At 35.2% G+C, this 26,697-nt stretch overlaps 1 protein-coding gene and 1 long non-coding RNA gene across 3 annotated transcripts in view; one reads left to right on the top strand and one right to left on the bottom strand.

Moving 5' to 3' along the window:
* Positions 1 to 7,807, bottom strand: part of LOC120626628 (disks large homolog 2-like) — a 38,537-nt gene extending 30,730 nt beyond the window's left edge. The window contains exons 1-2 of one of the 2 annotated variants that reach the window (XM_039894247.1): positions 7,744 to 7,807; positions 7,365 to 7,666 (exon numbers count right to left, since the gene is read on the bottom strand). In XM_039894247.1, the coding sequence (XP_039750181.1) occupies positions 7,365 to 7,665 (301 nt within the window). In that variant the 5' untranslated portion in view covers position 7,666; positions 7,744 to 7,807. Of the gene's footprint in view, positions 1 to 7,364 lie in introns of both variants that reach the window. The other variant, XM_039894246.1, reaches the window with a different exon arrangement.
* A 507-nt stretch (positions 7,808 to 8,314) lies between these two features.
* Positions 8,315 to 14,828, top strand: LOC120626627. The gene is made up of 3 exons (XR_005658865.1): positions 8,315 to 8,374; positions 8,834 to 8,991; positions 14,734 to 14,828. It is a non-coding gene; the product is annotated as an uncharacterized LOC120626627 (long non-coding RNA).
* Positions 14,829 to 26,697: the final 11,869 nt, after the last annotated feature.

Here is a 26,697-nt window from a genome sequence, read left to right as displayed (position 1 = left end):
TTTGACGATTTTACACCATAACTCCGACAAATTATAACCGATTTAATTAATTATTTTTGTACTATAGAGGTTATAATATGTGTTTAATTTTGCCCAAACTTTGTGTAGATCTGAATGTGGTTGGAGATAGAGGACAGAACTCCTCAGCGGACAGCAGCAAACCCCTCATTTATTAAGGCTTAGCGATACTGAATACTTTATATTTTTTTAGAACTACAACTAAATTGAATGTCACATCAAAAAACAAAATCAAACGCAGACGAAGTCGCGGGCAACAGCTAGTTGTATATATTTGAGGTAATTTATGTATTTGGAAAACTCATTAAATCCTGGAAAAACTACACATTACAGCACAAATATGTATGTATGTAGGCGCATAATTAAGAACATACAAAACCGCATTCAGCCATTTTTGCATGCAGTTTTGCACGCGGAATGTTGCTATCTCACAAACTTTCTCGTACCTTTAGGTTTAAGTTAGAAAAGGCACAAATATGAAAATGCTATCAAGTTTTTCATATTTGCGCCTCTTGGCCTGCTCGGCACTGGTAGCAGCCGCACCCACGATTTGTGAGGTCGCCTGAAGGTCTGAGCTAGGATTTCAAAAATATTTCACATACAAATTTTGTTTTAGATCGTAGTGCAGTTAAGTGCATCACAATTCCGGTATTGTTATAATTTAGAAAAAACTTTTTACGCTCCGCATTACGATCAAAAATACTAGTGCAGATATATTTCTTTAATGTTTTATTGCACAGCAGGGGATACGATTTTTATAGTGTACTTTATTTGTATTAGTTTCTGTATTACTTTCTGAAGTGTTTGAAGTGAGTTATGTAAAATATATCGATAATGTTATTTTGATTTCATCAAGTTTTGGATTCGACATTATACGGCGCTGTTTAAGTTGAGGCAACGCGGTGACCCCTCTTTTCATGGGAAATCCTCATGGATACCACTGTAGTTATATCGGACTAAGCCCAACGGTTTTCCGTTGAATTTAATTTTTAAAACGGTAGACGGTAAATTCGTCACCTGGTGCCTGGTGGCTAGGTCACGGGGTTGCTTTCGCACACATCCGTGATTGGCATAAGTAACCTACCGATTATTTTCATGTTATAGTGAAATGATCGAGTATGATGACCTAATGCACAAATTAAAGCCAAATACACGTTATTTCTACTGCATAGCAACAATGCTTCATTCCGGCCTGAAAGGCGTGATTCCCGATGTAATTACAGAACCATGCGGCTAAACACCTACGCTACTATGGTTGATGGCAAGGGGCGGAAATGTTTTCAGTGTTTCTTTTGTGGGGCATCTGCTTGATTCGTTATTTATACATTTCGACGGCCGATTGGCGCAGTTTGCAGCGACCCTGCTTTCTAAGTCCAAGGCCGTGGGTTCGATTCCCACTACTGGAAAATGTTGGTGTGATTAGCATGAATGTTTTCCAGTGTCTTGGTGTTTATATGTATTTTGCTATTTATTAATGTATATTATTCATAAAAATATTCGTCAGTCATTTTAGTACCTATAACACAAGCTACGCTTACTTTGGGGCTAGGTAGCGATGTGTGTACTGTCGTAGTATATTTATTTATTTATATAAAAACACCCCTCTTACTGGTATGGAATAACGTTTAAACCAAACTGATTTTTTGATTTTCGCTATCGCAACTAGAACATAGCACCCGCATAATATTATTTATTTATTTATTATTTATGTACCATAAATTGTGATTGTGAACATAAGATACATGAAGTGTACAAAGGAAAGCTTATCTCTATAAGAGATCTCTTCCAGTTACCCCAGGATGTGAGTAAGATGATTTAATTGTGGTATAGGTCAAATAAAGGTACAATATACTTCATAACTACTAAGTATATTTAATATATCTAAATAATAACAAAATTCTACATACTAATACAATAACATTTGAATATACTATATATACAAAATACATAAAAATAATATAATACTTATTTATATAATATAAATATAAATATATATCTATAATAAGTAAACAGTGATAAATATACTATGACAACGATAGATAATGCTCCTTTACATTGTGTTTAAAAGAGTGCACCGATCGGCAGTGTCTAATATGTTCTGGTAGTAAGTTTCAAAGGTGTGTAGCGTGGACGGAGAAAGATTTCTGGAAGAAAATAGTATTATATGAAGGGACATCAAGAGGATTTTTTGACACGCAAGACCGCAAGGGTCTCGTAGGCGGAAGACATAGCTTTATACGCTCACACAAATAACGAGGAGAAGAAGAATTATATAGGATGTTGTAAAGGACAGTTAAAATATGCACATTCCGGCGCATTCAATTGGCAGCCACTTTAATTGACGACGAAAATCAGAAACGTGATCGAATTTGCGCAATCCGAAGATAAAGCGAATGCACAAATTCTGAAGTCTTTCAAGTTTGTCAAGTAGCTCTTCAGTGGCATCCAAATAGCAGACGTCAGCGTAATCAAGTATTGGAAGCAATAAAGATTGGGCCAACATAGTTTTGGTATGAAGCGGAAGAAAATTCTGCAGCCTCCTCAATGAGTGAACGACATAGTGCATACGTTTACTTACCTGGTTTATATGAGCTGACCAAGTTAAATTACTGTCAATTATAAGTCTTAGATTTTTAGAAGTGCACGAATACACAATTGGTATACCGTTATAAGAAATCGGATTCAAATCATTAAAAGTCACACGACTCCTTAGCTGTCTACTACCAATGATCATAGCCTGTGACTTATTTGGGTTAACTAGTAGGCCGAACGATTCGGCCCAGTCTTTAATTGCATTTAGATCCTCGTTTATAGCAAAAATTGCAGCGTCCAGATCCGTTAAAGTTGCATGCCTATAAAGCTGCAAATCATCAGCGTAAAGATGGTAGTGAGAAGTAAGAATTTTTGTAATTTCGTTAATGAAGACTGTGAAAAGAAGAGGAGAAAGCACGCCACCTTGAGGAACACCAGCGGAGAGGTCAGCCCAGTCAGAGTATGCCTCTTCCGTGCGAATTGTCTGCTGGCGTCCATGAAGATAAGAGTTAAACCAGTTAATCACAGAAGGCGATATGTTAAGAGAGCGAAGAATACCAAGGAGTATATCAAAGTCCACTGAGTTAAACGCATTACTAAAATCCAACAACGTAATAACAGTAAGCTGTTTGTTGTCCATAGCAAACCGAATGTCGTCAGTGACTTTAAGTAGTGCTGTAATTGTACTATGGGAAGGACGGAAACCTGATTGAAAGGGACTTAAAAGATTATTAGTGAAAAGGAAAGAAGATAGTTGTATAAATACAGCATTCTCAATGACTTTTGAAAATATAGGTAGAATTGAAATAGGCCGAAACTGTGAAAAAGAATTTGGATTAGGAGATTTTGTTAAAGGAATGACATGAGCCATTTTCCAGTCAGTAGGGAAGATCTTATAGGCCAGGGAGAAATTAAGAATGTGGGAGATTATAGGCACTATATGATCCACCACAAGAACTAACATGTCACGGCTCAGGCCATAGCTATAGTTGAGATAGAAAGAATGCTCTTCTTAACGTCGCTCTCTGTGATTTCATGCAAACTAAAAGATTCGCACAAAGATGGGGTGAAATTGGATAATTTCTGTAGAGTTAAATTTTTTTTTGAATCAGAAAGCGTAACAGGAGAAGTAGAAAAATGAGTATTTAGTGCATTTAGGTCAAATGGAATATTAATAATAAATAATAATTTATGTCATCCATACCTATATTTTATTTTTTACTGTTTGGTACGTACCTACTTATATAAACTTTTAATAATATGACGTCTGGCTAAAATACCAAATCGAATACTGTATGTATTCAAACAAAGGAAGTGACATCAGTTTAAAACGCGTAATTTGGAAATGACAGATTGCCTATGGTTAGCAACCGCTAGATAATTAACTGTATGTATGTGCTGGATTCAATTCTAAACATTAAAGCTAAATAGTTAGTGGCAGTTCAGATATATGATTAGTTGGGCAGTTGGCGTAATTACAATTGGTGATAGAATTTCAAAATAGGCTTCACGATGTGACTTGTGTCAGGTTTCACTGAATTTTACAACGGTACTTTCTTTTCTTAATAAAAAAAAATTCATCCTATAATTATATTGTGAATTTTAGTCTAAGAGGCTTCAACTAGGGTTTGTTGTCATCACCTATCTAAATTCAAAATTCATTTATTTCAGTAGGCCTATTTTATAAGCTCTTTTGTAACGTCAAGTGTGAACGTTTGTAGTGACTCTAACACCGGTTCGGAAAGCAGATTCTACCGAGAAAAGCCTGCAAGAAACTCAGTAGTTACTTTTTTCCAACATCTAAACTAGTTTGTCTAGCCTTATAGTGTTCTAACCTTTGCCATATAAAACCGAATACGGGCAAGTGTTTATTGGCCTTCACAGACCATATGGACTCGACACCGACATGGCTGCATACAGTGGCGTGCACTTCATACATGTACAAAACCGCTGCCTTCCCTAACATTTTCATATAACTGGCAACAGAGGAGGATTTTGTTATTTTATGCCATTTTCATGCTGTATGCTTACCCTGGTCCAAATTCCTGTGCACGTCACGGCCTGCATTAAAGCATTGGAATACGAGTTTTATGTTTTAGTACATAGTATAGCAAGCTTTTTATTGTTTTTGTTAAATATTGGCATATTACTAGAGTTTAATTAATGTATCACTCGTTATCCTGGCTTTAAACACTGTGGCCAACACTTAATGTCATATGACATAGAGCTTTCCAATGCTGTAATTTGAGTTAAGCAGCATTAAACATGGCCATATACGGTACGTACACGACATAGTAACGCTGAAGCGCTAGGCAAAACAACAAACAGTAGTAATACCGTAGGCTGTTGCCAAAGCCTCCGAAAAAAAAAATATAGGCATTTTGTATGATTATTAGAGCAAAATTGTTGCATCATCCAGTGACATCTGACCTTATCATATTGTGAAACCTGTTTACCAACTTCGAAACTCTATTAGCCTTTATTACTACCAACGACAAACTAATCATGCACCGAAATTGCCACCAGCTCTGTGCCTATAACATTTCCTTGTAATCACTTGACCGTCCACACATCACTTCGACCTTTAATAGAGAGTTTTCTTGTTCCGCGTAGGTCCTTTATACTATAATAGGACTTTTCTGTAAACTTGAGTTTAATTAACTTTTTTTTTTTGTCGTGTTGGAAAAGCTTTATGGCTTCCTCTGTCCTTTTAGGACAGAGGTTATATGGGACTCGTTATACCCGAACTAAAAACCACCACGGCATGTCCCTCTCGTTGGCTTTATTGGACGTCCGGGGAACCCGTTGTATACTTCCCAGACGTCCACCAACAACCCCAACTGATTGCCAAGGCTACTACGCTAAGGAGGAGGGCATCAGGACAGCTTGACCCCCCCCTCAGACAGTAGGGAGACTCATACAGGGACGGGTAGCTAGCCCAATAACTACCCGCCGCCTCCCAGGGCAAGCAGACGTGCGGCATATTCCCGCCGTCTCCTTCCCCCCCGTCTACGCCGGAGCGGATGTGCGTTTACAGCTTCTACACGCATCCGCTCCGCGGCCTCCTTCTGCGAGTTAACTTCTTCGCAAAAGTCAACCACGGGTTCCCAAGACCTCTCGCTGCTCAGCATGGCAAATACAACGCTGGGCAGCGAGAGTAGGACCTCTTTTCGTTTAATTAACTTAACTTTTTAAGAGACATCTCCAAGATGTCAATGGGATAATATTTTGTGACAGCTCAGCTTGCAATGACGTACACTTCATTCACTAGCTTTAAAAGTCAATAGAGCTTTATATTATGATTGCTAAAAAAAAACTTAAACCTATCCAAATTATACTCCCAACCTCTTAGCTATAAATTTAATATTTGCCATAATAAAATTGAGAACTGAGATTTGTAATGCTATCGTTATTTCTGTTTCAATTTGATAATCTTTTGTATTTTTCGGTTTAAAAAGAAACACTTTTTAAGTACAAAAGACGCTTTTGTTCCTTTTGTGTTTTAGTAACGAAGTTTGAACTTTGGAATACTTATTACTTTTTCTTTGAATTATTTTATATTTTAATTAGTTATTATTAGATCGTTTTTCGGTTCGAAAGGAATCATTTATCGCTTACGTACTTGCTTGGTCACATAGAATGCATGCCATCGCTGCGTATGTGATCATATAAATTATAAGTACCTATATGGGCTTCGCTTCGCCTTTCTTACTACCATGTTATTTGGAAAAGGTATTTATTTATATAACTTGAAAAGCAATATGATAGCTAAACATAAATTGATATTCCAATCGCAATCTCACGTATTTGAATTTAGATAATGACATTATAGCAGCATCGTGTTGTCTGGTGGGAGGATTAGGCCGTGGCTAGTTGCCACCTAACCGACAAAGACGTGCCGCTAAGCCGTGATTTAGAGTTCTGGTATGATGTCGCGTAGAAACCGATTAGGGGTATGGGTTAAATATAACTACCATACTCCCTGAAAGGTTAGCCCGCTACCACATTAAACTGCATCATCACTTACCACCAGGTGAGATTGCAGTCAAAGGTTAACTTGTTGTGCAACAAAAAAAAACTTATAAAATTTCGATGAATGCTATTCCAAAATTGCTACTTATACGTACCTCAAGTAAATCAATAAATACCTCAATGCTAACGTACAATAGTACATCAAAGATTTTCGAGATAGTGTAATATTTCTTTAGATTTAGGTCGATAAAATGAAAAAGCAAAACCTTGTATAGATGTGCTTTCTGAGTCAAAGGCCGTGGGTTCGATTCCCATCACTGGGAAATGTTTGTGTAATAACAATATTTTTCAGTGTCTGGGGGTTAATTTGTACATGATTATAAGTATTTATGTATATTATTCATAAAAATATTCATCAGTCAACGTGGTACCCATAACACAAGCTGCGCTTACTTTGAGGCTAGATGGCCGTGTGTGTATTGTCGATATATATATATATATATATATATATATATATAATAAAATCCAAACTGTTAGAGCGGTTTTCGAGATACACGAATTTTCATAAACTTGCTCGTCTAAATTCTTTAGCTTAAGTTTAGGTAGATAAGTTATATAGACTTAGTTAATACAAATACTTACCCACCTAGTTAGTTTTTGATAAGAACAGGGCGCATTTGCGAACCCTTAAGGCTTTAGTTATATGTTAACAATTACGAAATATATATAATACCCTATCTTTATTGAGCTATTTAACAAAGGTTTTGACCTTGATTAAGCTAGGGTGTGTAGCTAACGTGTGTTGAAAGGCTAACAATATGACTCGTAAAATAATTACTTACATTCCTCAGTGATTTGCAGCTCAATCTTATCCAAGTCTTCAATTTCGTCGTCATCGAAATCAGTTTGGACAGACACGTCACGGGTGTATTGTTGCAGAGCAATCACGTCAAACGCTGCGCGCTCTTGCGGACTCGGAGCCCGCTCGTCCTTCGCTTGCTCATCGGGGCATGAGGTGCTTGGGCATGCTCTGCTTTGGTCTCGCGTGTCCTGCCGAGCACGCTTGCATGCCGTGCATCCGCATAGGGACCCGCGTACACGCAGCAGCCACACAAGCCCGAAGAGCGCCATCCATCTGCTCATACTGTGTACACCACCAACATCACATTTCATGGACACTTGCACATATTGGTACGTAAATATTACTGTCCACTCACTCACTTCACAATTACTTCATAATATAGTACTTCCGAGTTTTGAAATTAGATAAGAAGTTTGATTCCATTACGTATCTTTCGGATTTCACATTTTCTACAATCAGGGATACAGATTAAATAAAACATAAAATATTCACTATATTTTGCCGAAAAATTACTACCTTTCAACTACAAAAAAACGATTTAATCCATCTAAGTCTAAGCTATAAAGAATTTATACAGACACATAGTTTTGAGAAAGCTTTGTGGAACAAGCGCATTTTAATAAAATATCGAGTAGATACAAATTTATCGAGAACTTGCAAAAAAGTTTATAATTCTCAGTGACATAAACGTCGAGGACGTCTCTTCTATAAAATGATAAATGGCACCTATAAATTGTAACTTGGTTATACCGATGGCAGCACTTAAAGTGGAGAACTCTGGAAAAAATGATTTTGTTACATAGGATCGCCAAAATTCTCCCCAGAGTACAAATTAATCCTAAAAGTATCTCGTATTATTGGCACGGCCTTCTTGAGATATCATATTTTAAAATCTCGAGGGGTAAGCATTTTCTGTCGCGTATTTAGGCCTTTAAATTGATGGAAATGAGAAACCCGAAAATCCCTTTGATAAATCAAAAAAATCTAATGGTAAATATTAATATTTTTGTGCAAATCTGCTCCATTATCTAACGCTCGATATTAATATTTTTATTACATAATTTTAGTTTACATTAAGACAGAAGTAAGTAAAAATATAATATAACTAATAAAATATTAACCTAAAAGTTCAAATAAAATATTTTTATTGATTTTTAAATTTCACTGATTTAGCATCGATGCTCGCATTTTAATTTTTTAATAAAATAAATTCAAGGATTCCATAACGGTAGAAGTCATAATAACATTTCCTTTTGCAACGCGATTTTTAAGGGTTTGCCCAATTTGCACGAACTTCAATATATCTGACCAGAAAAATATTAAAATTTACCTTTATATATAAAAATAAAAAGAGAGAATCAACAAATTACGCGTGCATGTTTTACGTTAATCTTTCGATAAAGTTAATCTCTCGATAAACTGAATTTTCCTTTGAGATTTTTATTCCAGGTAGTCATGTCAGATTTAATAAAGAAGAAGCAGAAAGAAGTAATACGTTGGAATAAAACCAGTGAATACCAACGAAATAAATACGTTTGTGACGAGGACATTCATACGTGTTTTCGTAATACACCAACTAATAAAGAAAATTAAAAATACCAAAGGAAGTAGGTATAATATCTAATCAGTTGTATTCCACACTTTACCCGCTTTGTTTTCTGAACCTCTCAGGGACTTTTTTTTTTTCGTTAATTAAATGTATCCTATATCCGTATCCAGTTATTTAAATGTAAAAATTCGACAATATTTGTATTATGCCTAATTTTAAAGTTTTTTAACCTGAATCCAGTTAATTCATAACTATCAACTACTTTCACCAATATTGCCAATTATGATTGTAATTCAATAACACTCATTACACACTTCATTGCATTTACGGTTATAGAATTTATTGCGATAGATAATTTTGCATGAAACAAAGCTTAAACAATAATAAGGACTAATTAAAATTTGTAAAGCTGTTTTGTACAATCAACACTCTGTATTAATTTATGTTGCAACAAGCGGACCCGCGCGACTTTGACCGCGAATGAGTCGACTTCAAAAAATAGTCATATGTTGTCGCGAACTGTTTTATAGAACTTTAAAGAATAACAATTCCGACAATTCCGATATACTTACTACATACTTCCGTCGTTTAACGTTTACCGTTCACGCATCGCACGGATCAGAATCTCTTTAAAAGGATATTTTTTTCAGTTTTGCAACATTTCTCATTAATGATAGTAGCGTGATGTTATATAGCCATAATTGTTACTACAAATCGAAAAAAAAAAACGAAACAGCATTTTCTGAGATTAGCGCGTTCAACCAAACAAAATTGAAACGCTTTATAATATTTCAACTATGCCTATCCAAAAAACCACGTCCATCTAAAACGCCGTTGCACCGATTTTGAAAGACAAATGCGGAAAAATAGTAATGCTATCCTGTAGAAGCTGTTTGCTTTTCCGGGATAAAAAGAAGCCTATGAGCTATTCCAGACTATATTGTAGGTATCTCTGCCAGATTTCAGCCAAATCGGTCCATTCGTTGTGGCGTTAAAGCGTCAATCGCACATAAATCCAACCATCCATGCATCTATCCTCACAAACTTTCGCATTTATAATATTAGTAGGATGGTACGCATGCATTCGACGGTATCCCATATGCCTTGCGATTTGCTGTTATCTATGAAGAATTATGTCCTTAATCTCCGACAATATTCATCAGATCTTCATTAAAATTAGACAATACATGCTTTGTATACACTGTCAAATCAACCCATTTCCTGGAGGAAACTTATTGTTTATCGGGATAAAAAGTATCCTATTTGTTGACCCGGGATATCAGCTACCACTGTACCAAATTTTATTTAAATCCGTTCTGTAGTTTTCACGTGACGTACAGACAGACAGACAGACAAAAAATAAGTTGTTTTAGACTCAGTATCGATTATAAAGCATCCCCCGGTCAAAATTTTCAAAATATAATATAATATAAATATAAATGTACAAAAATCTTTCAGTTACAATTTTATTATAAGTATACATAAGTATTTACATTTATAATTTAAGGTTTCGCACTGGCATAATTTAAAATTCATATTTTTTTTTTTTTAAATAACTTTATGTTTTCGAGAATAAGTGGACTTGGTCTTGTAATGATAAAAGTGAAAAACGTATATATTATGCAGGTACTGCTGCTTTCTATATTATTATCATTCGGCTTTAATTAAAAGCTGTACAAGAGTCTCTTATAAGTTTCAGCGTACCTCGTTAACCCGGATCAGAATTTGGACCAATTATGTCATTAATATTTTAATTCCGCGAACCTTACTTCGAAAGTTTTTAATCTAAAGTCTAACCTAGTAGAAAATATCTGGAAGTATTTAAAATGTAGGTAATAGTAGTATGTAGCCACAAAAACACTATTATTATTATATACATTATTAATTTCATCACAATCATTCTAGCTTCTCGATTGACTTATACGCGGACGAAGTCGCGAGGGTCCGCTAGTTTGAAATAAAAACATGGAAGAACATACACAATGAATGGTTTGTGAGGGTTGTTGTTCATTATAAAGACATAATCTCCTATCGTCCTTTAGGAGCGAAATGTGCGTAGAGGATACATTGTCGAAGATCTGTAGCTATGCAGTGCAGTATTGCCTGCTTCTATTCAATATTTAAAGGAATTTTCGGAGTTTCTCTTGTAGTGCTTGATTTTATCCTTAGTTTTAGATGAAGATACTATTTATGACGGTAAGTTCCATGAGCCCGTGGCTGTTAGAAGGTTTTGTTATGCAAACATTTGCTGCTTTGCTACACTTACAAGTAAGTGCAAATTATTTATCTAATTAGATAAATAAATAAAATTACGTATGTTTTCTTACCCTTGAATTTGTGCTTGTTGTTCGAAATTTATTGATTAGAGAAAAAAGTATTGTTTTTAATTATTTTTTCAAACGCAATGAGATATTCGTCAGGGCATGCTGTCATGTAATTTGCTGCAAGGCCTCCCTTGAAAACTAAAGTAAGTACTTGGGAATTTGAATAAATTAATGAGAAACACTAAAAACATGAAGTTTATAAGCTACGGCCGAAAAGACGTGCGATTTTTTTTTATTGTTTCACAGATTGCTAGTTTTAGTAATAGAATATAATATAATTCTAGTTATTCCAAGAGACGGAACCCGCAGTGCCCGAATCTGACTCGTACATAGTAGGTTTTTAACCATAGTCATACCTAAAATGTAAAATGGACGGTTTGTCAGATATTTCAATCAACGTAAATTGGAAAGCGTCATCTTGGCGAACGCTCATAACTCTCGAAAAATATTCTTGAATCGTTTCCCGTCTTGATTTAACATTCATTTCTGCAGAAAGGAAATTGATTTGAATTATGTACGAATGATTCCTCTTTTCTTCATGAAATTTTTATATTTTTTTGCCTAGCTGCTCCACTACGGAAACATAGTGAAGTGGAAAACAGGCATAAAAATATGTAGGAGTAAAGTCTGTATGCATCATAATATTGCCAAGATTCAGTTGTGAACAATATTTATTACAAGTAGGATTAGTTTGTTTTCTCAGCTCCCAAACTACTTTTAAGAATTAACTTAATTATAGTTGAGTATATAGTTTAGCATTGGGACATTCCAACAAGCAGATATGACAAGAGAAATCCATAAACAATATAAATCGAATAAAAAATATTGTAAATATGTAAATGTTGAAAAATAGTATTAGTACTTGATAATACTTGGTTCTGGTTTTTTCTTTAGGTTAAGTTTTAGTAATTATCTAAGTTAAAGTGTAATGTTTTTTAGTATATTATCAAACAAACTTAAAGCAAAGGATTTTTTAGATTTTACAAAGGTACGTTTATTAAACACGCTAAGAATTTAATACAAATAGCCTATGATAATAACATACGGCTTATATTAAACCTAGGTAACCCAAAATCCTAAATTTCTTTGAGTCAATAGATAAAGAAAATATTGATAGGAATGTAAGATATATATATAGAATATAACTTTTACAGCCCTGGTAGCGTTTAAGCTGACGTAGCTCTATTCTAAATGCAAATGTAATGTTCGGCATATGATAATAAGACACATTGCGTAGATTCCTATAAAAAAACGTGGCAGAAAGCCTACTTATACGAATGAAGATTGAATCAATAGTCGCAACAATGACTCGCCCAAAGTTACATAAATCTCAATTATAATTAATTATAATAACAAGGCTCAAGCATTCTTGAGGGGGTGTTTGATTAAAACTCTGAAGTTTGTTGGTTCGTGTACCTTCCTTACGTATAGTAAACTAGGTCTACCAGGCGGTCCCTTGTGGGTTTGTAAGTTATGAATGTTTTATATTAAGAAAAGTTCGAGAACAGAAGCTGAATTTTATATTTAAAAAAATGTTGGAATATAAATTGGAGTTGGTGGTTGATTCTGGGACATTAAGACAAGAGATATTTTAAAAGATAAAACGATCGTATCGAATACCCCTAAAAAGCTCACTCTACACCAGAATATACAGGGCACCATAAGAGCGAATATTATGACTTGTGTATATCGTATATCATTGTGCCGACTTGCCGATTGGTTGGTGGTAAAAAGGCAAGTATTCAGCATCTGGGGTTAAAGGCATTAGATATTTTATAATCAGATCGGACATACCGAGCAGAGAGTAGAGAGTCATATTTTACAGAGAACATCATTCCTCATCTTTTCTTAGTCTAAATCTGAAATACGAAGAGGAATCACTCATCAGTGCAGCTGTAATTTCAGTCACTACTGACATGTGGACAAACATAAATAACAAAGAATTTTCTTTTTAGTTTAACAGGTCACTGGTTCAACTATGGTTTAAATGTCATCACACAGATCATTAAATTACACTGATTAAAAAAAGAACTCTAAAAAATATTAACAAAATAAAAAGTCGGATAGTTGGCGCTCTTTACCGAATTATCGCCGACTATGATAATGGCCGGATAGTCGACACAACCGGCTAGTTTCCGACTAATGCCACATCTCAAAATATGAAACTTTTCAATACTAAATATATTTAAAAAATAAAACTAATTACAACATCTAATTAAATTTGAATTGTATTAAATTGTTGTAATACCTTTTTCATCCTTCGCATCAAAATATCTATCAAATACGTAGGTATCTACTTCAAAGAACTGCTCCGTCTGGTACCTAATCAATGAATCGTTTAATCCGGATACCATTCCAGCTAGAAACAATTTCATTCTTCATCCAATTTGGGCAAAATCCGGCGCTAAAAGACTACGGAGTAAAATGTTTATCTTTTACATACAGAGTGAATATTTATAGGGATCACATGACCCAATGAAAGCGACAACGAGGACCCTAAGTTGGAATAAAATGTTACGAGTATGGCTTTGTTGGATTTTGGTCATCTTATTTTGATAACATTAGCTTCACTTCGTTTTTAATTCGCTAATTCATTTGGGTGAATTATTTAAATAAAATAACATGAACATGCGACTAAAAACTTGAGCTGTGCATTTCTAGTCCATTATGTCAAGCACTTATTATGTCATAAAAACGCGATAGAGGTACCTCCGATGCTCATAAAATCTAAACAAATAAATATAAAACAAATATATATTTGTAATTTGGATCTCCTCATTTCTGATTTGATCACGTAGAGATACTCCTAACATAGCTCTCTCCATCGCCCGCTGAGTGACTCTGAGCCTTCTTATGAGGCCCATAGTTAGCGACCATGTCTCTGATCCGTAAGTCATCACTGGCAACACGCACTGTTCGAAGACTTTAGTCTTCAGGCACTGGGGGATTTTGGACGAGAAGACGTCACGAAGTATCCCGAACGCTGCCCATCCGAGTGGGATTCGGCGGTTTACCTCTTTCTCGAAATTGGACCTACCTAACTGGATCGTGTGTCCTAGGTATATATACTCGACATAGCTCAGCAAGTTGCGAAGCTGAAGTGGCAATGGGCGGAGCACATAGCTCGGTAAACCGATGGACGTTGGGGTCTTAAGGTGCTGGAATGGCGACCCCGCACCGGTAAACGCAGCGTAGGTCGGCCCCAAACGAGGTGGACAGATGACATCAGGCGAGTAGCTGGTAGCCGTTGGAGGCAAGCGACCCAGGACCGTGCATTGTGGAACTCCCTACAAAAGACCTATGTACCAGCAGTGGACGTCAATTGGTTGAGATGATGATGATGATGATGAATGCTAGATCACTCACATCTTAAGCTACTCAGTAAAAACTAAGAGACTGGCTGGGAGGTGGTAATGCATCCGCCATATAGCTTTGACGTTGCACCTTCAGATTTAGACCTATTTCGATGATTTCAGAATTCTTCAGGCTGGCTTCAGGTGTTAAGGAAACATCAAGAGAAGACTACAAAAAGTCGTCCCGAAATTTTCACAACATATCTACGAGAAGGGAAATAGAAGTTAAATGTGAATAAAATGTGAAAAAAAATGTCTTTAGTTTGCATATAAAACGCTTAGAAACTTTTTCCCCAGCCTATTATATAAATGAAGTGGGGATATCCCGGTGGATAGGACTTCGACTTCACTTTCAGGTGGCCGAGTTTTAATCACCGCACAACGCACAGCATGCTCACCTAACATTTCTAAACTGTCTGCGTTTTAAGCAATTAAAATATCAACTGCATGCCCCTTGAAACCTGCATGCCTGAGAGATTTCCATAAAGTTCTCAAAGGTGTGTGGAGTCCACCAATTCGCTATATAGCGTGGTAGACTACGGCAATAACCCATCTTATTGGGTAGGAGATCCGGTGGGTAAAGGGTTATATGATGATGGTGATGATGAGGATTATATAAAATTTAAAGTCCTGATACAAAAAAGCTCTTCTACTACTCCATGCTATATAATATATAACAAATAGAAATATATATTCTGCGACAGGCAGCAAAAGATCAGAAAAATTCAAACCAATCCACTAGATTACTTAAGTTACTTAACAGATGTTCTATTTAACAACAAAAGGTATAGCCAAGAGATGTTTAAAAGTTACATGAAAATTATTATAATTATTAGAGACAGTTGCTCTTTGTATAAACTTATACCGCGCATATTTTAAATATCAGAGCGTTTATGTTATTGGATGAAAAAAATGATAGATAACATGTCAAAGCTGTGATGGAGCGACGAAATATACCTACCGACTTACGCGTAAGACGCACTCTTAGCAAATTGGCCTGCGGAGGCATGTAGTATGGATTTATCGTGATTGACGAGTGGTTTTCGACAAAATTTAAAAAATAAGATTCTAACTGACCTGTGATAAAACCAGAGGTGTGTTATAAAACCGCTTTAACTCTGTATGCCTGTATAGGTTTGTGACAGCATAGTCCTTAAAGTAATGGATTGATTTAAACACATTTTATGTTTCGAAGGAGAATTTAATTGTCATCGTTCTTAGCGAAACAGATAAATAAATAAATAAATAAATATACCACGACAATACACACATCGCCACCTAGCCCTAAAGTAAGCGTAGCTTGTGTTATGGGTACTAAGATAGCTGTTGAATATTTTTATGAATATAATACATAAATACTTATAATATACATATAAACACCCAGACACTGAAAACCATTCATGCTCATCACACAAACATTTTCCAGTTGTGGGAATCGAACCCACGGCCTTGGACTCAGAAAGCAGGGTCGCTGCAAACTGCGCCAATCGGCCGTCAAGCCAAGCGAAACAGATATTCACGAGACATTCCTGCTGTTGAATATTTGTTTCGTCATTTTGTTCAACTAACTGATTTCGAGATCCTGTATTAGCTCAACGTCAGTTTATTATTACGGGCCTTAACTTTAATGACACTGCAATAATATAGTTCCTAACCTTGATTTGATGCTATAACTAAGAGGAAATCGAGGAAGCTTATCTGGAGGAGATCGCTTAAGGCGAAAAGACCGCCTTTGCGCACGGTTGTATTTTGTATTTTCACGTTGTTTGTTAAATTTGAATTCTATCTATATGTACAGTAAATACATTTTTATGCAAGATAATTTGGGAACTACCCCAGAACTTACAATAGATTTAACGTCAATTTCGTGTTTGCAGCAATTAATTTCGGCCTACTGAATTTGTTGCGGTTCAAGTGACAATGGAAGGTGTCTCAGCTCGCATAACCGATGTTTCCTCTTAAAACCTCTGCGCCAGGGAGGTCATCAAATACAAAAAGTGCAAGAAAAATGAGACGGTGGACACAGAATTTGTTATCATCACAGGATATCTGATGGACATAGTCCTTTTCAATGCATTACCACAAGCTACGTTTTGTGCCAATGTTGTATTCAGTCCAAGTCGTTTTTCCACCTCGTTTAGGAACACTGTGATTTTTGATGCTGGAGCATTATTCCCCACCTTGGGACCACAATGTCCATCGGTCTGCCAAGCTATGTGCCCCACCCACCGCCTTCGTAATTCATCTGAGCTGAGCTAAGCAGAAGCAGAAAAAGAAACACTTTATTGTGCGTATAACATAGAGGAAAAGAAACAGTAAGGAGTATGCAGTAAACAATGTGGCCATGCAAAGGCGGCCTTATTGCTGCATGCATTCTCTTACAGGCAACCTTTGTAGACAGGACTTATAGCAAGAGAACGGGATAGTGCCAAGAGTGTTGTGATATATACTAATAATTAACTAATACTTAAATACCAATATGTGCTGATACGAATACATATATAATTTAAATGAATATACGTAATATATAAAATAAACTAAGCTATGCAGGAGCTATATCGGTTTAACTTCGGATCCATTGGTCGGCACTAATAACACGCTGTTCTACAAAGGAATCTCGGACAAGAATATGTCACTTTTGTATTATCACTTGTTGAGAAGCACTGCAGTGATTATTTAGTATTGAGGTTTCCCAAACTCTGACATCACGACTTAATCACGCCGTTGATATTGATGCCAAGTGCTTTTCAATCCACTAGCTTATAAATACGTCTTCCAACGCAGTAACAGAGCCTTGGGGAAATAACATATCTTTAACGATAAGTCTATTAGCCTGGTCCTGTATAAGGACCGACATGAAAACGTTTCATACAACACTTCAAAATATGGATTTACCGCCAATAAAATCGCAGCGACCTGCAGTGACCTCAAGATAGGCCAAGCTTTCGACCGAATCGAAACTTACTTTAAGAATGAGAATGGTTTAGGCCGTAGACCATCATCGAGAACTTTCAGGCATGCTCGTTTCCTCGCGATGTTTTCCTTCACCGTAAAAACATGTGAAAAATCTCTTCAAACTATCATAACTTGGAAAAGTTAGAAGTGCGTGTCGGGGTTCGAACCTGGCTCCCAAAAAGTAAAGCCTATGGCCTAACCACTAAGCTATCACTGCTTCAAGTCCAAAGTAGGAGTTTTAAATTATTCTACACCTGCCTTATTCACTGCTCTCAATTTGTTTTAGTCAGTCTTATATTGTTACTACTCATGCTGGTCGGGGAAGATCTTATCTTAATGCGAAATTGAGATAAATCTTAATCTTACGTAATAGGTCGCTTTTCAATTCGTAGTAACGGGTTGAGGTCTAAGCTCCTTCCTGTAAGTGCTAATTTCAAATCTAGCGTAAACTGTATCTGAATATGCGAATATAAATGTCATCGTATTTCACACCTTTTAACATCTTGAAATACTTACAAGTTTCTAAAATTCGAAAAATAAGAACGAGAATCGATCAGACTAAGATTGAACTTCTAAACTTTGGCAGAAAAAGACCTGAGTTCACATCCGAAAAAAGTATTAAAATGAATGAAAAAGGTTTGGATTTACGAGATAAGATCAAGATAAGTTTTTACTGTCAATAAAGGTCACAGTCAAAAGCAATTATCAAAATAAATTCATGTACAAAATGTATAAACAAATTTTGTACATCGAAAAGCCACAAATCAAAAGAAGAAGAAGAAAATTGGTACATTTTTCGTATAGAATAAAATAGTATGGAATTTTAACATACAAAATGTTGAAACCGCGTGCTATGATACCTAGCACCTTATTTAATGTTAAAGGTATTGTGTTTTCTTAATTAAACACTGACTTGTGTAACTGGTTCAAGAATTCCGTCCTCTATTTTCAACAGAACCTCACAAAATCAAAATAGGACTCATTTGATATTCATTTCTTACAAAGAAATAAAGAAACTACAAGCAAATTAAAGAACGCTATCAAATTTTCTAAAACCGACAACAAATTCACGTCACATTGAAAATTTACTGCTTTAGGAAGACGACCAGCCAGGCCAGAATTTGACTAACAAACAACTGAGGAGAGCAGATTTATTTTATTAACTACTAAACTAACAAAGTAAGATCACAACAAGAGGTAACAACTTTTGTTAATTTTAATTTATATTCATTAGTCATTTAAAAAGCTTCTTATTACCCTTATTTTAAGGACATCCAAAATAATCACAAAAGTTTTAGCACTCTAACACTCTTCCGCACATCCACACTTAGTTCGGAAAATTGACGATACGTCTGCGAACGCGTTGAGTCCAACTTTGGGACGAAACGTCCCCCCACTATGATATCAACGATGAAACTGAATTTCTGTTAGTAGATTGCTTTACGCATGCGAATTGCCATGCCTTAAGTCGTGATGAGAGAGCGGATGTTTCATAATTAAAACCAACAGTTACGCGATTAAGGGTAGCGAGTTATCATATAACCTTTATTCCTTTTTTTAATAATTGATGCCATTATAGTTACCGCCTCTTTGGTCTAGCGGTTAGCATGTTCGAATATGGATCACGAGGTCATAGGTTTAATTCCCGTGTCGAGCCCAAAATTGTCTACTTCAATATGATTTTTTTTTGTACTTAACAATTTCGTGGACCATTTAAACAGGTTTCTGTTATTATTTTTCCGTTTTTACTAGAAACATTACATATTGACATCTTAGTGTAAATAGAAACATTTTGTTTTTATATTTTCGTAGGCAATTGTGCGAAATTGTATTAAAATAACAAAATACGTCTTGATGAACAACTTTAAATACGCTTTCGCCAAACTTATTATTCAAAACAACACAATTAAAAAAGTTATTTATATCTTTACTTATACTAAATTGCAATATTGTAACCCAAATAAGCTAAATTTTGCATATAAAATTATCACCTGACGTGCGCTCAGAAAACTGTTGTTGGTACTTAAAAAGTATGTACTACATGATTAAAGTAGGTAATATAGTTAGCTATTATATTTAAATCGCAATAGCAGCTTTTGTGTTTTAAAATTTTATTAGATCGCCTTTAGATAAAAAAGTGGGTTTGTTTTGCAATTGCAGTATTAATTGTTTTTCATATAAATAGTTTTATCATCAAGGGTGTAAAATAAAGCAATTAAATACTTTTAAATTTATTTCGTTTATTTAATTTAGAATATATAGCTAGTTAAAAAAAAATAAGGAAGGGTACACCTAAACAAAACCTTTCTAAAATGAGAACTTAAAAATATCTGTAGAACTACACCTTAATTAATGTGGCATTCAATATCTCCCAAATAAACTATTTCTACGGGATGTTTTAAATACAAAAACGAACGCGGACAAAGTCGCTGGCAACAGATAGTTTGTATGATTGTGGCTTTCAAGTTTTTATGAAAATAAATTAACACGTAGTGAATCGACACATCGATAACACACAATAACTACGTATAAGTTTATACTTTCCGTAAAAAAGCCCATTGAATAAAGTATAGTGATCAATCATAGCCCCAAAAGTAACTAGGGAGATATGTCTACGGAGAAACTCCATAGTATCTACGGAGGTAAACTAGCCGTTCCCCGTGACTTCGTGCGCTTCGTATTTGTTTGATTTCCCGTGAGATTAAGAAATGTTCCCGCATGATACACACAAGTACCCAATTTCTTTAATATCGGTTTAGTTATTTACACCTTTATCATAATCAGCTTATTATCTTTCCACTGCTGCGTCGATGGACAAGATTAGAGCATAGACACATCACACTGCTCCAAAGCTTGTTGGAACTGGGACCGAATGTTTTCTCCCAGGTACATCATCATGTTTACAAATCGAAATGACGTCGTCATTATTTGGCATTAAGACATCACAAATAGACAATTTCGTAAAAATCACAATTTCTATCAATACCATTAAAATCATAACATACCGGCAGACAGTCTTCTTACCTTCTAAATTTAAGCTTCTTAAATTAACAGTTTCTGAGATTGGTTCGTTTAGGTAATCAGTGAATGAGTCAGCGAATTTCGCTTAATTGTGAACGTAGATTTATATTATTATTATAGAACATGATAAAGGTATCTCCTTTTATCTCATTTATAATTTAAACATAATATACTTGTACTAATATGAATTCCATGAATGTTATTATTACTCGTTTAATATTTTATCTCAATATATGGGCGGGCAATCGTATTAGCGTTAGGAAAGCACTACAGAAAATTAAAACGTGTGTGAATATTTCATTCAAATGTGCTCGTTGGCTTAATGTGCGTAAGCCTGTGAATATTATATTACTCCCTTACCAACAAATATGCCAGTCATGATAATAGCAAGGATAACATCAGCAGCTATTTCAAACTTACATTTAATTATTGAGTTTGTCGTTGAGACTTTGCTGTGTTTGACTACTACTAGCTTTCTACCCGCGACATTTTTGTCCGCATTTATTTCGGTGTTTTTAGAAATCCCATGAGAACCGTTTGCTTTTTTGGTACAAAAAGTAGCTCATATTACTCCATGCCAATAATCGAGTCGCTTCGTTAGGGTGTAAATTTTGTTTTATAAATATCCTGAGGAATCCATTCGTTCCCGCGAGGTCCATGTTCCGCTCTAGGATGAAACAATCTTACACATACTGTATACATAAAAACACATTTAACAAATCGTGGTTGAACTATAAAATGATGTTAGAAAAGAGCCATCTGCTGAGTTTCTTGCCGGCTCTTCTCAGTGAAATCTGCCTTCCCAACCGGTGTTAGAGTCACTACAATCACTCTGACTAGTCGTTTCAAAAGCGCTTAGAAACGAGGCCTACTTGCAATAAATGAATTTTGAATTTGAATTTTGAGTTTTTTCTACAACATGAGATTGAACTGCCAATTCTGAATGTATAATTTGTTCTACGGTAGCTGATACCCGCGATTTTGTTTGCGATGTTTTGGGTTTTTAAATATCCTGTAGAAATCTGAATATTCCGAAAGTTTATTTTTATTCAAAAATAACTGTTACTCGTGATTTCATCTGCTATGTTTTACGTTTTTTGAATACCCTGCGGAATCCATTCGTTTTCTTTGTGTTAAATGGAATTTTATATCCAACTCTAGTATGAAATCAATCTACCTACTTCTGATTGAGCTGACTATTCTGAAAGTTTTAGTTTATTTAACAGTAGCTGTAATCTGCGATGGCATCCGTGTTGTTATCCTGCGGAAAATATTAGTTATAAACTAAGACAAATAAAGTAAGTATGGATTTGACTTCCCTAAAGAAAATATCTATTTTAGATAGACATCTTGATTAGAACTTTTCCCCTTTGATTAGTCGGAGTTAGGAAAGCCGGCAGTGTCAATAATTTAATCAAGGGGTAGAACAACAAAGCCGACACAGCCGTGTGCAATAAATAAGGGAGTTAAAAGAATCTTTGACAAGTAGTTTTCTACATTGCTGCTTGAAATATTTTAAACGATGAACGTTAAAATATATTCAGCACCCAAGGATCAAACTTAAGAAAATATTTCGTAGCCTAGCAACTATATTCAAAAGAATGATGTCCATTTATCAAATTTCTGTTTTCCCGCGAGTCTAAGAATTTGTTTGTGGCAGCCGACTTCTGAGAAAAGGGAAACACAATGTAAATCGGTTCAGTCAGAGGTCAAATTAAAGAGACTAATACTTGTAATACAAACGTTAGTTTATAAATCCAAACTTTCAAAAATGCAATAGTTTTCTTTTTAAATTTCAAGTAACCCATATTCCGTTGCACGCCATGTGTGTGTTGCCCCAAGAGTTCATGGATAAAAATATTTGAAAATATATTTGATTGAATATTTAAAGGATTTATTATTTGGAAAAAAACTTTTAGTCCTTATTTTGCCATTTGAACTTAATAAAAATTCCGTTTATATTTTTTAGAATCTCTTTCTTTAATTTAGTAAGTAAGTACCTACAAATTTTCTTTCAAGCAGAACACGTAGGTCAATTACTTTAACTGTGTTTACGCATTTAATATGGTCATACAGGCCAACACGACAACATGGTATATGGTATATCCTTCAAAATTTTTCTGTCGCTCTCTCACATACCCAGAAATAGTGAAGAAGACGCTAATCGCCCGTTGCCGCCGACAGTCCGTCAACTTCAGATCGCGTTGATAGAAAAACGCAGCTCGCTAATCGCTTATTCCGCTAAACTGCCTTATTCGGGTCTACCCACAAAAATATAATTAATAATCGTAAATAGTTCGCCTGAATCCTACCTATTCTCAACCAATTAAAATGTGTATGGTGATTGAAAAGGATTGCTACCGAATAAACATCTAAGGAACCCTTAAAGGTCAGTCTTAGAAATTTCTGGGGCTTCGTCCTCTCCAGAATCCTTTTATCACAAAACTGTACATTGATAATTTACAAATTTTATAATTTCCATACCTGTATAAATCTTCGCGTATCACCATTACTTGTTCTTTTCTATTTTGGTGGTATGATAACCTAATTAAGCGGCGGAACAATGCCCATAGGCCCATGTGTTCCAAACGATCATTTCGCTGGAGATATGATGATCATTTATAACAGAGGCCTGTTCTTGCTGAATACCGCTAATTTGGTACCTGTTTCAATTCATGTAATCACACTACTAATGATTTGCATTAATTACTTATCTGTAAAAAAAACCTTAAGGTACGTATACTCACTTATTTCCTCAACATCATCATTCTTTATATTTATAGTGAAATTTTAACAGGTCCAACTCCGTAGGTACACACCTACTAATATTATATATGCGAAGTTTGTTTGTCCTTCCTTAGCGCCTTAACTTAGCAACCAATCATCCTTGATTTTTAGCATAGAGTTAGTTGAAAGGGTGTAGTAGCACTGGCTACTTTTTATCCCAGAAAAACAATCAGTTCCCATGGGATTTATAATAAAAAACCGTAATAAACACTAACGGAAAAAGCAGGCAACAGCTGAAGATATATTTTGGACGGCACTGTATAATCTTTCCAAAGCAATATTGGTTGCTTTTGTTATAGAAACGCTTATGAGAGTTTGCTTAAAATAAATCATTGCCAGCGATAGAAACACCTTTATACTCTTTTTTATAAATTTAATATGCATATAAAAATTTTCGGAACCGACAGGACTTGAACCTGCGGCTCTCTGGCAATCGCGGCCTGAGCGCTTACCCTTGTACCTTTTTTATCTCGGCGCCCGTAACGTAAGGCATTGCTTTATTTCCTTATTGTACAATCTACTATTGTATCATTCGGTGTGTTATATAGAATTTTATTGTTATTATAACATATACTTTGCTCATGACTATCGTGAAGGATATTTGTATAGAAATATCATGATAGTTATCCGTTGTAAGATAATGGATTATATTCATTTCAAAAATCTTTCACCGAACCGAAAAATCGAATTTTGTTTCGTTACTATATTGACGATAAAGGCAATAAATGGCTTGAAGAACGCCCAACAGGGCCATGTGCACTAAACGATCGAGCGAAAGATTGTGGAAATGCTGAAAGAGCTCTCCACATTTATAGGCACTAGAGGCAAGAGCATAGAGTCAGATAACTGCTCGGTTACTTGTAGTTATTTACAGATAATCCCAATCACTCCCGTTTGCTTCATGATAAATTTAACTAGCCGAACAGAGCGAGGTCTTCGAGTTCACATGGATAAAATTGTTCTTTATTAGCTAGTCGGTTAATAATTCAGAACCTATAGACTATCCCATATCCTGTCAGAGTTATGTTTTATCCTCCCTTAGTTATGTTTTACGCCTAATCACTAATTCAAATGTACTATCCAAAAGCCAAGTTTATAGGCTTAGACATAAAAAACCTATGTCTATGAACATACTGAAATATAACATTTTGTAAACATCCCCTGAAAAAAGCGTAGCTTTTTCAACGTAATAAAACATAAAGTTTTAAAAGACAATTATTTAAAAATTCAATGGCTATTAAATTAAAAAATTTATAAAACTTCACTGCTACCTAAAGTCATCAAAAGTTTGCAGTAGGTACCTAAATGTCTTTGGACTGTGGCCAACTCTATACGTGAACTGTAGTTGCCAGGGGGATAATTATTCGTTTAACGACATTCATTTTAAATTTAAAGGATGCGTTTTACTAAACGTTTAATTATTCAAACACATATTTTAAGTGGAGCATAAACAATTTTGCCTGTATGTTTGCTAAAACACAATAGAATATAATTGTAATCCACATTAACGATCATTGTAAAATGAATAAATGCCCGTTGTTATCGTCTTTATATGTCAATAATAAATGATTAAGTATGAACCCATTTTTGAATGTAGTTTGTGATATAAATAAGAAGAAGATTTTAAGCCATATTCTATTTATAATATAACGTTATTGTATGCTAGGTTTTTTAACTTCGAGTTAGTAAATGGTTAATGGTTTATATTTATTTCTATATTGTGTTGCGCCAATGAAATAGTGTGTCCTTTTATACTCGGGGATAGCTAACCCGGGATTTATTTATTTTACGCAATTAATATCGGCCCCGTAATATAATTCGACCAAATATGAATCAATGAACTATGAGTGAGACACCTTAATACGTGTTTTGCCCTACAATACTCTGTGTATAACTACTGTCTCATATATTTGGTTTTTGAACCAGTTTCGAAAGATATTTCGTGTTGGTTGTTTGATTTTTGACACTATAACTACTACAATTTGGTGTCATTGCATTGTCGACCTGTCACAAAAATGTACTCATACCTCAGTGTATCAATCAATTTTTAAATTACTAAGTTCGTAATGTTTCTATGTTTTCCAACAGAAAGTAAACTCAATAAAGGGGATTAGTGTGTATTGAAGCACACGGAGTCGGAGTCTGCACGCCTGCTTCCACTTTTCAAGCAGCCGCAATGATTACCAGGCTTCCATTAGTGGTAGATTAAACTTTTAAAAATATAACTCAAAGCTAGTCCTTAACGTCCTAAACCTAACAGGCCAAACCTGGCAGGCCTTATAGATTTATATATCTATTACCGGAAATCTATATAATAAGGTAACATATTTCCGGTAAAATTAAAATTTCTGCGTCCAGGCAGCCCTACGTGGAGTTTAATATACAGCTTGTAAATCGGAGAGTCGTATCGATTTATTGGTGCTTTCAGAATGCCGTTACTTCTTACCCACGTTCTTTTCATCAAGGATGCTATTCGTTTTCTTCTGATGGTAAAAAAGTCATTACTATGAGCCCTCGCGAACATTTCTGATGCACTACAATAACGGGGTAAGCCCAAAAGAACTCTGAAACCATCATTATACTGAACTCGCGATGCCTGTCAATAGCTGGTCCACAGGGATCCCGTGTAAAAGGTTTTACAAAAGGCTTTGAACAAACTAACTTATGCTTTATGGCTACAACAGGCAAACCTGTGGAACAACATATTACAGCGCACCGCCAAAGTCCTACGCTCTCGTTCTATGTCTGCATCATCCTTAAGGTCATCGGTAACAACATGTCCTAGATATAATAATAATAATAATTAGTTATATAAGATATTAAAATATATACAAACAAACTTAGCAACAGAAATGGTTCATTAATTGGTACATAACTTTTCTAATAAATCTAAATAGGAATATAATTTTTTATTATTATTTTAATGTTTGTTCATAATTTTGGGAATCAACATACTTAGGAGATCTTTATTTGTATACATATATCAGAATACATGGAAATCCACTGAAAGACGGGTTAATAAATCATTATCTCAACGACCTTGTTTGATTTATTCACTTTTCACGTAGGGAAAGTCACCGGCATCCACCCCGGTACCTTTATGTTATTTATAGCCTATTATTCTAATATTATTTGATTTTCCTACTCAAAATATATTTTCGTCGTGAACAAGGTTCAAGTTGTTTAGCTAACAAAATATTAGTTATTAGTTGATCGGTGAAAGGAGAAGGTGTATATGTGCAGTAGGAGAAAAGATTTTGGGGCATAGACCCACAACACTGCTGTAATGCGGGTTGTTGGGATTTAACGATTGTAATTAGCGTT

Source organism: Pararge aegeria, chromosome 9 (assembly GCF_905163445.1).
Source record: "Pararge aegeria chromosome 9, ilParAegt1.1, whole genome shotgun sequence".
Taxonomy (NCBI): Eukaryota; Metazoa; Arthropoda; class Insecta; order Lepidoptera; family Nymphalidae; genus Pararge; species Pararge aegeria.
Note: the sequence above shows the minus strand (reverse complement) of the source record. Positions and strands in the feature narration are given on the sequence as shown.